At 41.1% G+C, this 13,656-nt stretch overlaps 1 protein-coding gene across 5 annotated transcripts in view; it reads left to right on the forward strand.

Moving 5' to 3' along the window:
- Window positions 1-13,656, forward strand: part of LOC137323113 (dachshund homolog 1-like) — a 427,393-nt gene that overhangs the window by 138,526 nt on the left and 275,211 nt on the right. For all 5 annotated transcript variants that reach the window (XM_067986551.1, XM_067986553.1, XM_067986549.1 and 2 more), the window contains exon 2: window positions 4,474-4,589. In XM_067986551.1, coding sequence (XP_067842652.1) covers window positions 4,474-4,589 — 116 coding nt within the window. The remainder of the gene's footprint in view (window positions 1-4,473; window positions 4,590-13,656) is intronic.

Genomic DNA, 13,656 nt, shown 5'->3' on the forward strand with positions numbered 1-13,656 from the left:
TAGTAATCCGCCTTCATTGAAAAAATAGGGCCACGGCCACAAAAAGCACTAAAACCCGTAATCTTGCCAATGTGTGCAAGTATCAGCTATCACTTTCACTGGCTACTGAAAGGCAGGAAAGTTCCACTCCTGAATTTTGCTTATGTTTCCAATCAAGGAATGGTCCCTTGTTTTTTTAGGCTCCTCTCGTTCTTAAGCCATTTGAAATGGCCAATCACTTCTACAGGTGTTATACTAAAGGAAATGCGTGTGTTTTGTGAAAATAATGACGGAAATCAAAGGGTTATATGTGCTACAAAGAGGTCAGGTGCAGCCTTTTGAAGGGAACAAAGCATATTGTTTGTCCATTACTGTCTAAAGTATAATGAGAATTTCAACAATGGCCATTGTGTAAATGTTCATTGCATGCGGTTCCTTTAATCTTTAATTATCTCTAACATCACACCACCTTTGAAACAATACATGAGTTATACATTATCTTAAATTTATATTTGCTGAGATTTTAGAGACCACTGTGTTTTAGCTGTAAACCTGAACTTTGACCCATGCCATACTTTCGAAGCTGCACTGCTGAGAAGTTCTTGTCACTGATGGCTATATAGGCTTTACTTTAAAACGTAAGTCACCGATGTTCTCAACTATCATGAATGCATTGACTCCTTCAGCTACTCACTGGATAAACCTACTGAATTATCGGGGATATAGTGGTGAATGTTATGATTTAGTGTTCCCTGAGCAGAGCTTAACGCAACAGGAGCACTCGTTGGGAATTGGTGCGTAGAGGTCAACACACCCGATATGTAGTCTGTATGATTTTCTGTACGCAATGGACCGTAGTACCTTTGTAGAAGATGCATGGCTCACTATTATTTTGTATTAAGACTGAAATTCATGTATATATGTTTTTTCTAAGCTGAAATATTCGGCACAAATGTTTTGATACCAATATTGTCCTGTCCGAGAAGGAAGTGCTAACAGCTACATGATTACGAAATGTGTTTACATGGGCATAGCTAGGAGCTGTCGTCTCACCCTGATTAATAGTAAAATACTCAGCGTGGCCGCAATGAACAGCATTGCTATTTACACATAGAGTTTTTAGCAAGGTGTATTTCGTGAAAATGAACTTGGTCATAATATGCATAGTCAGTAGGTCGTGGGTTCAAGTCCTACTCCAGAGACTTGAGCACATGATCTAGGCTGACACTCCAGTGCAGTACTGAGGGAGTGCTGCACTGTCGGAAGTGCCGTCTTTCAGATGAGACATTAAATCGAGGCCCCATCTACTCTCTCAGGTGGACGTAAAAAGATCCCATAGCATTATTCAAAGAAGAGCAAGGAAGTTACATAAGAACATAAGAAATAGGAGCAGGAGTAGGCCAATCGGCCCTTCTTCCCAGTTCTTCCCAGTGTCCTAACCAATACTAATCCCTCAACCATCATCTAAAACAGATTATCTGGTCATTGCTGTTTGGGGGATCTTGCAGTGGCCAAATTGGCTGCCACGTTTCCTACATCACAACAGTGACTACATTTCAAAAAGTACCTCATTGGCTGTAAAGCGTTTTGGGACGTCCTGAGGTCGTGAAAGGCATTATATAAATGAAAGTTCTTTCTATCACATAGGATCGTGAATATTATGGTTTAAACATGTCTTTATTTAAAATAACAACCTGTTCGATCCTGGCGGCTGGGAGTGAAGAGAAGGTTTCCTCTATGCTCGACTTGTAGCGAATCCGTAAACTTGAGTATAAAGAATGCAGTCATACGTTCACTACTTATAGTGACTGAGAGGAATCTTCCACTATGATGATAAAAAGCTAAAAACTAATCGGGGACCATAACGGCAGTAACTGAATAATGAGCAGCAACAGACAGAAGGTGGAAATAGAAAAAGCACAAACAGGAGAGCTGATCATCAAAAAAAATATCAATCTTGAGAATTTCGTATAAATGGAATGATAACTGGTGACTGGGGGCATTGTATAGACTGTGTCCTAATTGTCAAGATCTTCAAAGACCGTATGAACCGCATAGAGTGAATCTCAGAATGACCTTACTGTGTTACAGGCTCATAACACACTCTCAGCCCCACATGTTTACATCTCTTCAGGCCTAGAATTTAAAAAAAAATAGAATGCTTTACTTGAAAACTGATGAAACCGTTAAAATCAGTACCGAGCGTGTAAGTCTGTGTCTTGAGGAGGTAATACCACCCTCATGAGGATTGACAAGTTTCTTCACACAGGCCAATATAAGGACAGTGTTTTTCTCATCATGTCAAACAACGCACTTTCTAAATGCATCATAAATCATGACTATACAAGTTGTTGCCCAAATGGCGCCCTCCCTTTTTGTGAATGGCCCTTACTGGATGTGTGAAATGATTGTCAGGAGTACAACACGTATCCCGAACTACACACAAAAAGATATTTTGCCTCTGCAGTTGAGGCCGGCTCCAATTGACATTATGATTTATAATACACTTTAAATGTTTATCATCCTCTGGAAGCCACAGCACTTATACTAAGGTTGGAAATGATATCATGAGCATATTCAGAATTGTGTAAAGCGATAGTGCAATACTCCAGGTTGTGGCTCATTTGAGTCAATAAAATATTCATAGCACAAACCCGTCTCCATGACCTTTATTAGAATTACTGTAAAACAGGATACTTACAGACATGAACGTTTTTCCTTGCGTTCAGGAGTCGATTTTGTTGTTTTTTTGAGGAGCGGGGGGTGGAAATCACAGTAATTATTTTTTCATGCAGATATTCAATGATAGTGAATGGCAACATTAAATTTCAATAGCCAAAAATAAAACAAAAACATACTTGGCTGGGCAAATAGTGGGTGGTCTGTCTTCTCTGTTTTACAGTCTAACATTAAAGAAACTACTTGTAATATAGCAATTTTTTTTCTGTTGTCTGTTGGGATGGGATGGTTGTTATTTGTTGTTTTTTAAAAAGTGGAAAAGAGGGACAATAGTAAAGATCTTAATTTTGTTCAGCACAAATTGTGGAAAAACTGTCATAACTTTTAAATGTTTTGCCACTCACTGAAAGAAGATGGTTATTTTCCTTCAAATGGGTGTAAATTGATAAGTGTTTGGTAAGTCTTGATGCACATTAGATTGTACTTGGTGCAAGTCTAACTGCTAGGGCATTAATTAGCCTTTGCTCTATGCTCTGAACAGAAACAGACCTCGAGTCTGACGCTATATTGGTCACTGGTATGGCTAAATTAAAAATATAATTCTTATTCAGTCCTCACTGGCTTCAAGAGTATTCTATGGCACTTCATAGTGAGTTATCCTTTGGCTTGACTCCTAAAATTGTGTTCATCAGAGCCAAGTGCTTCCAAGCAAATTTATTAATTTTGAGGACTAATGATGGAGTTTGGCAGATGCATTATTTTTCAACATTCAGAGATGGGGGAACGATTGCTTTATGAACTCCGTATGGCAGCATGGCTAACATGTTCTTTTCGTATGCATTTATGATAATGTTCTGCAATGGCAGTTCTTCTGCCTTTGGATCGTTAGACTGAGGGTCGGCTTTAACCTGTTCTTGCCAGGCGGGAAATGGAGTTTTTACACCCTGCCCGATTTCCCTTTCCTTTGAAGTCAATGGGTGTGGAACGAGCAGCCGATTTGGTGTCACCCCGTTTCCCGCCTGGCGGGAACAGGTTAAAACCGACCTCTTAGAATTTACATAAGTAACGGAGCCCCAGCAAATGTTAATGTGGGTATATTTAATGGCTTGCCACCAAAAAACATAGTTTGGCAGCAGTAGTCTTTCCTCAGACTTTCACACCAGCCCATTATAGTATGGTGTAGAGACCAGAGAATTTTAGCCAGGAGGCACGAGCAACTGTTTGAAAAACTGGGCTGAGATTGCCATGTAGATTAGATCCCTCCCCCTCCCTTGTTCATTTCCTTCCCCCTCCTAGCTAATTGTTGGATTAAAAAGTGTAAAGAAATGGAAACAGATTTCCTAGGGCTGACATTGCCTTTTAATTTCCCGCAGAATCTTAAAATAGCATTCATTTAAACGACTACACATATTTGGCTTTTAAAAATCCCATAAATCAATATCAAGCTAACTGCAGTAATTATTACAAGTTAGAGCATAATTTTCAAGCTGAAAGCTCCATGTCGAATTTTAGCATATGCAAACTAGGCAATTCTAACATGTATAGATATTAATATTGAGAATCAGGTAACGAGGTAGGAGCTATGAATAATGCATTAACAGTGGCTGATCTTTATGAAAGAAATGAATTCAGCATGTAATCTAATTAGTAAAGGAAGTCTATTACATCTAGTGAAAAAGCAATCGTCCTTGAAATAAGTTTATTTACAGTCTCTCCCAGCACTTTTAACAACTTCAAAAATGTTGCTACTAATGTGAATGCTCATGGAATTTAGATGTGTATTTTTAAAAAAAAAATTACTCTCTTTTTTTCCAGCTCCAGGCCAGGAAGACCTCCCAAACGATCCCAGAGCGTCACATCCCCCGAGAATTCCCACATCATGCCGCATACCGTCCCTGGCCTTATGTCCCCGGGAATGATTCCACCTACAGGTAATGGGTTTTTTCAGAGAATCACCTTGCTTGCGTAATTGCCCTGAATTAAGCACGAGCGCTCCGAGGGAAGAGAGTGCCCTTTGGGTTTTGTACTTAACCCGGGATTGGTGTAAAATTAAATAACCCAAACGTTCTCTTTTGTTATGATGAGTGGATTCCTTTCATACCTACTGTCAGTATGATTAATAGAATTTTGTGGATTGCTTACATTCCATCCTAGCTTTCCTCTGCCAGCTTGAGGCTTTCTAAAAATACATCCCTCCCCGTTCCCCCATCCTCCCTCCCATTTGGGAGGAATCGCTGCTTCGGAAATTTGTAGGAGGCGTCCCAATGTCCCTATAGGGATGCTTTCCTGATAGTCCATTTACTAATGGAGCTATCAGAGAGGAACTGAGGTAATTGGAGCAGGAAAATCACAGGTCTGGGCACTGGTCTGTGGTGAGTTAAATGTTCTCAGCCTAGTTAGCGCTAGGATTCACTTCAGTGCTCCTGTGCTGCGGGGGGAAAGGAAGAGAAATTGCTTGGCTTCTCACTCCTGATCGGTGCCCTGCTGGAAAGAAAGTTTGAGAACAGTTTTAGGTTCAGCCTTGAAGCCCCCTGAGATTAAATAGTCTGACGACCCTTACTGTCTGGACTCGCACATATGAAGAAAGGACACTTGGGCAAGGTAGCAGAGGATAGTCAGTGCCTGCGGAACTGTGGCCAACATGAACAGCACCTTCAGGAGTAGAGGGAAGAAACTCAAGAGAGAAATTAAACTCTTTTACGGACAATCAAAATGCCCCTCTGTTATGTGTGCACGCTCACCAGAATTAGAATTAGAATTAATTAGCTGTAAAACATTCAGGTTCTCCTTGTGTAAAATTCCTCAACCTTGCTTGAGATATCTCACCAAGGAATGAGAAGACTTTTAGCTGTTGTGGTTAGAGATCACTTGGAAGTTTGAATAAAAATAACTTATAGTTCTGTTACTTTGTGTTTGGAAGCAGTGCAATTAATGACCTATTTTGGTGTAATAGTGCCAGTTTATTGTTGTAATTTCGATGCCAGTTGAAGGAACAAAAGCCAGGAGGTGAGACATCAAACTGCCAGAGCTTACCAGCAAGAAAATGGATGTCGATAATGAGGATGTTGCCATTGCTGAGTACCAGTGGTGTGTTTGTGGTTCCATTGGTGTGGGAGACAGACTGCTCTCTACATCACTGGCAGGCTGGCACAGGAGCTTCAAATGTTGCACAAAATGAAACTAATCTAACGATGAATAAACCAGGAGGTTTATTTCTAGTCTGTAAAGTGGACCAAAGCGCGCTCAATTTGAAAGAATAGAACCTGCTTCCTACACTATGAATACTTTGCACTGTCTCTTTGTGTAATATTGTCAAAGGGTTTTAATTGATTTTGATTTTTAAGAGTCAGCCATTTCACCAACTGCGCTTGTGAGAAACAACTAAAAACAATTACTCAATGGATTTTCAGTTTTATAATAAGAGGAAGGGAAAACCGAGGGAAAGTAAGGAGTTCCACAGTTTTGAGGCCCTGAGAACGAATGAATTCAATGGAAGACAGTGCAAGGAGTCTTGATTTCAACTCAATGAGGATGTAGAGAGGAAGATGAGTGTATATCATGAATTGTAAAATGTTTATAATTTCTGCAATAACTCTGTGTTGTAATATTCTCCCTTGCAACTTTGCAAAATATTGGATTTGCAGGTGTTACACAAAAGGAAAGAAGATGCATTTCTGACAGCTAAAAATGTCTATCACTTTGTAGAAGATTAAATAATTGGTTTAATTTCTAAGTTCAGAACAAAGGAAAAATGTCAGTAAATGTCCAAACTTAATGTTCTTTTTAGTTGGCAATTTTCTTTCTCGTGCAAAATATTTTGAGAATGATTTTTTTCCCCTCATGTCACAAGAAGATGATGAAAAGCATTAGTAAAGACACACACTTGAAAAGGAATACTCAGCCAGAATACAGTGATCACTGGGTTTTCTGCAAAGGTCAGCGAGAATCAGAGTGACAGATGTAACAAGTCTGAGAGAGAGGGGAGAAAACTCTGCATGCAATACCAAGTGCCCTTTGAAAAGCTCCAATATACCAAGGCGACAAACTCATTGAGTAGCTGGTGCCATCACAACACACAAAAATCATGCACTTCATTCCAGCAAGCCATTATTTCTACCTTAAATAGCTGTGATATTATCTGTTGTTGAGAAATGGCATTGATTGCCAATGGAACATTCTTATACATTATGTTCAATTGTCAAGCCTTGAGAACAGTTTTCCACTTACCCTTCCCTATAGAAATGTCCGGGACCAGTGATGAACAGCACACAAACATCACCCATGGAGATGGTATTTGCTTTTGTGTACAATGGGAATTTGCACATAAAAACTTTGACCTCAAGGTCTTCGATAGACCATAACAGTTGACACTGAAGAAATGAAAGCAAAACCAAAAAAAAAGCACAACCACTTGTGTGCTACCATGGCTGTTATGCATTTTAATCATTGTTTCAGCATGCTTGGGTTGAATACAGTCATTAAAGTTTAAAACGGTTATCATGGTATCTATGTTTGCATGAAATAAAAACAGAAAATACTGGGAATGTTTAGCAATCCAGTCAGCATCTGAAAGGGAATAACAGTAACATTTTGGGTGGGACTCTTCATCAGAATTCTTAAAATTATGGGGTAGATCTTACAAATTAGCACTCCCTGCCACAGACTTTTGTGTAACATCAGCACAAATCAGGAATTTGTTCACAGATGTCAGTGTGCCTTGCATAATTTTCTGACCATTAATTTTAAAGAATGAAAAATCTTGTGGGCCACAATTTCTGATATGAGCTCATATCATATGACGCACTGCGCTAGGACCACTAATTTGTAAAATCTACCTCATAGAATCATAGAATCTTACAGCACAGAAGGAGGCCATTCGGCCCATCGTACACTCCAAAAGATCTATCCAATTAGTCCAACTCCTCCCCTGCTCTTTCCCCATAGCCCTGCGACTTTTCCCATTTCAAATATTTATCCAATTCCCTTTTGAAAGTTACTATTGAATCTTTATTGGTGCCACCTTGGGGATTGGAGGATGAAACAATCTTTTGGAACCTCTTTTCTATTCACATTACCCTTTATGATATTGTTAGAACTTCTGGTTTTCGCTGCAATTTTTTAACAGTTTTTTGGTTGCACTAAATCTGAATTTTATTAACACTTTCTGTTTATCTTGCGTTTTAACAAAGTAAAATTGGGTGTGAATAACAGTATAGAGTATTTTATTAATCTTGCTTTTTCAGTGTTAGGTGACCATTTCAGTAAATAAAATACCTTTATTAAAGAAAGTAGTGTTCTCACAAATTTAGAAGCAGAACCTAGGTATATCAGGCGGCAATGTTTTTTTTTAGCCATTTTCTCTTATTTTTCTTGTGTAATCTGTATTATCAAAATAAATAACTTCAAACTTTTTCAAAGCGGGATGTGTAGTTATTAAGTTTTATTGGTTTAAACTGGAGGTTCTAGAATTAGATATAAGGGTAAATTTTGCGAGGTTCCACTCTCAGCACGAATTGAAATAAAGAGCGCAGCAAACCACACAAGCTGACCTCCACACCTCATTCTGCAATCCGTGCTCATATCTGCACTGTGAGCGGAGAATGGCAACATTTACTCTGGTGTGTTTCCTATTTATTTGAAATCTCATTAAATAAATCTGAGAACAAAGTAGCAATGGTCCAACGACAAATACAACAGGTCAAACGTTTGATGGAATTAAATGCACAAAGATGTAGCTTCATGAATTCATTCGTAAAGAAGTCTTGTAGAACATAGAAAATAGGAGCAGGAGTAGGCCATTCAGCCCTTCGAGCCTGTTCCGCCATTCAATATGATCATGGCAGATCCTCTATCTCAATACCACATTGGCTGCTATCGGCCATCACCTAGATTTCATCTTGTTAACTTGATATTTCAGGATGTAGTACTCACGTTTTATCAAAAATATTGTTGCCTTCAGAGCAAATTGAGCTTTAGCCTCCTTCTGACCTATACTATACCTGATGTGGCCCCATTCATTGTTTTTCCTAAACAATCTCATTGAGAACTATGGAGACTCATAGTAGTTTACCCTCACAGTCACTGGGATGGGGGGGGGGTCTCCTCCCTATCCCTTTGGGATGCCTCAGTGTGCAATTTTCTTGAGCTGCATCTATCTGAACAATCCACAGTCTTGCTGGTACGAAGAAGCCATCATCACCTTCCCTGGGGTTATGGGATGACAACAGGTTGTTGAGAGCTTATTGTGAAGATGTAGGCCCTTTATGAGCAAAACCTCTCCCAATTTCAGAGAAAATTCTTTGACATTCTTGTGGCAATTGGCATATTTTTTCACCCCTTCATCAACCCTGTCTCTCTGATGAATTTCAGGATCTTTCTCCTCCTTGGACAGTGTGAGGGGTTTGATCTGTTGCATAGTGCCATTGCTGGTGGAGTACAAGTTGAGTTGTGTAAAGTTGTTCAGTAATTTTTTTAAGATCTTGTGCAATTCTTAGCTTAGAGTTTTCCTTTCCAAATTTTTGTGAATCTCTTGGTAATGAGGACATTATGAAGTTATCCTCCTATGTTGAAAATCAAGATCGTTAGCAAATAAGGCAAATTGGACACTGTTAGATCGGCAGCCCACTCACTTTTAATGACCAGTGGAACATTATATTTTGTGTGACTACTTTCACTGAGGGAGTTGTTACCATTTTGATGTCTGGGAGACTTGAGTAGCAGACATCTACCACTAGGGAGGTTGCAGCATCAATGTGTCTTCAGACCAGCAATTCTGCCATCTCTCCTGGTGCTTGGACATTGTCAGTTCCTGTGGTTTGGTGATTCTTAATGCCTTTGTAACATTGCCTGTTTCCATCCCTGCCTCAGCTCATCTGCTGCTATAACCCTCATCCATGCCTTTGCTACTTCCAGACTGGACTATTCCATTGGTCTCCTGGCTGGCCTTCCATCTTCCACCCTCCATAAACTTGAGCTCATTTAAAACTCTGCTGCCCGTATCCTAACTCGCACCAAGTCCCGTTCACCCATCACCCCTGTGCTCACTGACCTACATTGGCTCCCGGTTCGGGAACGCCTCGACTTTAAAATTCTCATCCTTGTTTTCAAATCCCTCCAAGGCCTCGCCCCTCCCTATCTCTGATGCCTGTATCCTAATTTGCACCAAGTCCTGTTCACCCTCCACCCCATGGGCTCACTGATCTACATTGGCTGCCGGTCTGGGAACACCTCGATTTTAAAATTCTCATCCCTGTTTTCAAATCCCTCCAAGGCCCTGCCTCTCCCTATCTCTGTAACCTCCTCCAGCCCTACAATCCTCCAAGATCTCTGCGCTCTCCCAGTTCTTGCCTCTTGCCCATCCCCAATTTTAATTGGTCCACCATTGGCGGCCATGCCTTCAGCTGCCTAGGCCCTAAGCTCTGGAATTCCCTCCAGAAACGTCTCCACTTCTTACCGCTCTCTCCTTCTTCAAGACGCTCCTTAAAACCTACCTCTTTGACCAAGCTTTTGGTCATCTGTCCTAATACCTCCTTATGTGGTTGGATGTGAAATTTTGTTTGATAATGCTCCTGTGAAGTGCCTTGGGATGTTTTACTATGTTAAAGGTGCTGTATAAACGCAAGTTTTTGTTGTTTGTATGTAGCATCAGATGGTTTTTGCGTAATCCCTGGGGTACAGGGCATTTGGCGGTGAACCCAGAAGATGGCCTGGCATGGCTGATTTTTGTCAGGAAATGCTGACACAACTCTGCAAATGCTGTCAGCGTGAAATGGTCACGGTTGGCATGTATGTCCAATCTTGAGATAAAACAGAGGCGCATTTTGAGTATAGTGCTTTAAAGCGTAAAAATCAATTTGAAAAGATTTTCTGGGGCAAGATATAGTATTACTAATAAGAACAATGTATTATCATCTGTAGAAAGAAACATACTGCAGACTTTTGTCTTATATAATCTTAAGGCCTGTTTGGACTGAGGGATCGCAAGCAATTTACATCATGTTGATCTGAAGGGAATGCTACAGTACTGGTGTTTAGATGGGCTGTGGTTTTCCCTGGGGACAGAAAGTGACCATGGATTGCAGTCATGCTGTGGCTATCAGTCTGATCTAAATCAGATAATTGCGCAGCCAGCTTCAAACCAGACATCAGGAGCTGGGAGAAATCCCACTCTGGAATACATTTTAAGGCAGAACTTGTGATGGTCCTTGCACCCTCCATAAACTTGAACTCATCCAAACCTCTCCTAAATTGCACTAAGTCCTGGTCACCCATCATCCCTGTGCTCGCTGACCTAGATTGGCTCTCAGTCCGGCAAAGCCTCTATTTTAAAATTCACATCCTTGTTTTCAAATCCCTCTATGGCCTTGCCCCTCCCTAGCTCTGTAAGCTCCTCCAACCCTACAACCCTCCGAGATCTCAGTGCTCCTCCAATTCTGGCCTCTTTTGCATCCCTGATTTTCTTTGCTCCACTATTGCTGGCCGTGCCTTCAGCTGCCTCGGCCCTAAGCTCTGGAATTCCCTCCCTAAACCTCTCCGCCTCTCTCTCCCTTCCTTTAAGACTGTCCTTTGAACTTACCTCTTTGACCAAACTTTTGATCACTTGCCCTAATATCTCCTTATGTGGCTCGGTGTCAAATTTTATAATCGCTCCTGTGAAGCGCCTTGGGACGTTTTACTATGTTAAAGACTCTATATAAATGCAAGTTATTGTTTTTGCTTTTGGTCTGCTTTCAGCCTGGAGACCCTGCGATTTCTACCCTTTGGAGTAAATCTCTGTGAACCCCACACACTGGCTATTGGGACAAAAAAATAAGACCAGTAGTAAATTAGCAATATTGCTGATTTGCTGCTGTCAGGGTGAAAAAAAGTACCTTGTTGTATATCCGTGTTATGCTTTGTGTGGTCGAGTAGCCTTAAACCTTATTTATGCTCAGAGATGCAGTTGACGGCATTACATCCTGTCAGTGAAACTGCTCCGTATATAAATGAAGCCCTGTATATAATTGGCGCTCTCACCAACAGGTGGTAGAAATAATATGGCTGTGGTTGTGAAGGAACATAGCAACCGACTGTTTGACTCCTGTCGTCCCATTTGTGCCCTTGAGATATTTTTTTTAAAAGAATCTAAGCTTCAGAGTAGCTCCGATTGCAAAACGGAGCTGAAAAATGTGGCAAATTAAAAAAAAAATGTATGAATGTGCTGATGCCTACGTGTTCTCTTTTTAAGCATTTCTTTGACACTTGCTATTTCCATTTTGTCACAATACAAAAAAGAAGCCAATTACAGCAGAATCAAATGGCCTCTCAGAGCTCCAGAAACCTTTCTCCAACAAAGTCAAACTGAAACTAATTTTGAGGCGATAACGGAATCTTTTGTTCCACATAACCCTAAGACGTAAACGCAACAAAAGTAGCCTGGAAGAGAGACCTATGGAGGACCCTAACCAAAGAGTATTAGGATTCCATTTCCAAAGTAGCATATACAGTAACCAGCAATAAATTGAAAGAAGGGAAAGTTAAGGTCAACCTTACAATATACACATTCACAAAAATAGCACCTACAATGGTAGCAGTGTGCTGGGGAGGCTGTTGTGAGAAAGGTACGATCCATTACATTTTCTAGTTATGTTCGAAATTATCTTTTACCACTGGCAAAAGGTACTGTATGACGTCCTAAAGATTTCTAAACACTTTATTAGACCAAGTCCAGTTCAGTAATGTGACCCCCTTTGGATCCCAACATAAGGAAGCTCTTGGCTTTCCTTCTAGTCACAGTTTGTAGGTGCGTCCATTGAGATTGAAACACGCGGATTCCCCCCCGAACCCAGTAAATGTGAAAATCAGGGGAGATACATTGGCTGCCCTATTAACGCCCAATGTCTGCCCGATACAATTTTCAGGCGGCCTGTAAAGGGTGAAACAGGTGGCAGGCTGCTTAAAAATACAAATCGGAGAGCTGGTTGGAGGATCCCAATTGCATGATTCAGATAAAATGGGTGACGTGCGAGCCGCGCATGCTGCATCATTTGTACCAGGCATCGAACGGCTGAACCAGAGGTGGGCCATCAAAAAAAACACCGGCCCTCCCCCCCACCCCCAGACCCGACCTGGCCGATTTTCTGTCCTCCCAGAACTGGTGAGGTGCAGCAGCCTGTGGCCTGCTGAACAACTGTTGGCAATTCACCAGGAATGGATACCAGGGGGCAATTTTCAATAGTGCCCAAAACCACATTAATGAGGTCCAGGCCTCAAAATGGCTCGGGCCTCACGCCAGGTCGAACGGGCAGGCAGAGCGCTCACTGGGCTGACTTCATGCCAGTTTTGGGCACTATTGAAAATTGCCCCCTGGTATCCATTCCTGGTGCATTGCCGGCAGTTGTTCAGCATGCCACATAACGCACACGCCAAGCGCACACAGATTACTTCAAAAGCTCTGGAGGCACAATCAAAACCAACCAGGTGTAAACACAGTGGACAAGTATGGCCGAACGCTCTTAACATCACTACCGCTGTTTGGACTAGGACTCCAGGGTCAGTCACTGCCCAAGCCACTAAGAGCCATTTGCTATCACAATGTGCCATGTACAATATACCATACATATTGCGTACTGTGAATGTAATTCATGTATATCCTATACCCAAAGAACAATTACAGTTGTTGATCTCACTCAGAGCCATCCGTACAATGGTAGGTGTGGGGAATGGAATATTCCTACTGGTGCTGTAGGAGATACTTGCCTTGAGTTTGGTTTTAAGGCCTGTGGTACACCTGATATCAGTGTTGTTAGTGGTGGCACTGGGTCCAAAATGTGTTCCATTCTAACATTGGCACAAACCCCACCCCTTTCTCCCCCATAAACACTAGAAATAACCACCATGCAAAAGAATTATCCTCTGTTGTAAATTAATTTGGAAGAGATCATTTCAACCTTATGTTGCTGAGGCAATTCAGTTATTGAAAACACCATCCAGTTTGCTATCATTTCATAAGGGAGTAAA

The sequence above is a fragment of the Heptranchias perlo genome, chromosome 6 (genome assembly GCF_035084215.1).
Source record: "Heptranchias perlo isolate sHepPer1 chromosome 6, sHepPer1.hap1, whole genome shotgun sequence".
In the NCBI taxonomy this organism is placed as follows: Eukaryota; Metazoa; Chordata; class Chondrichthyes; order Hexanchiformes; family Hexanchidae; genus Heptranchias; species Heptranchias perlo.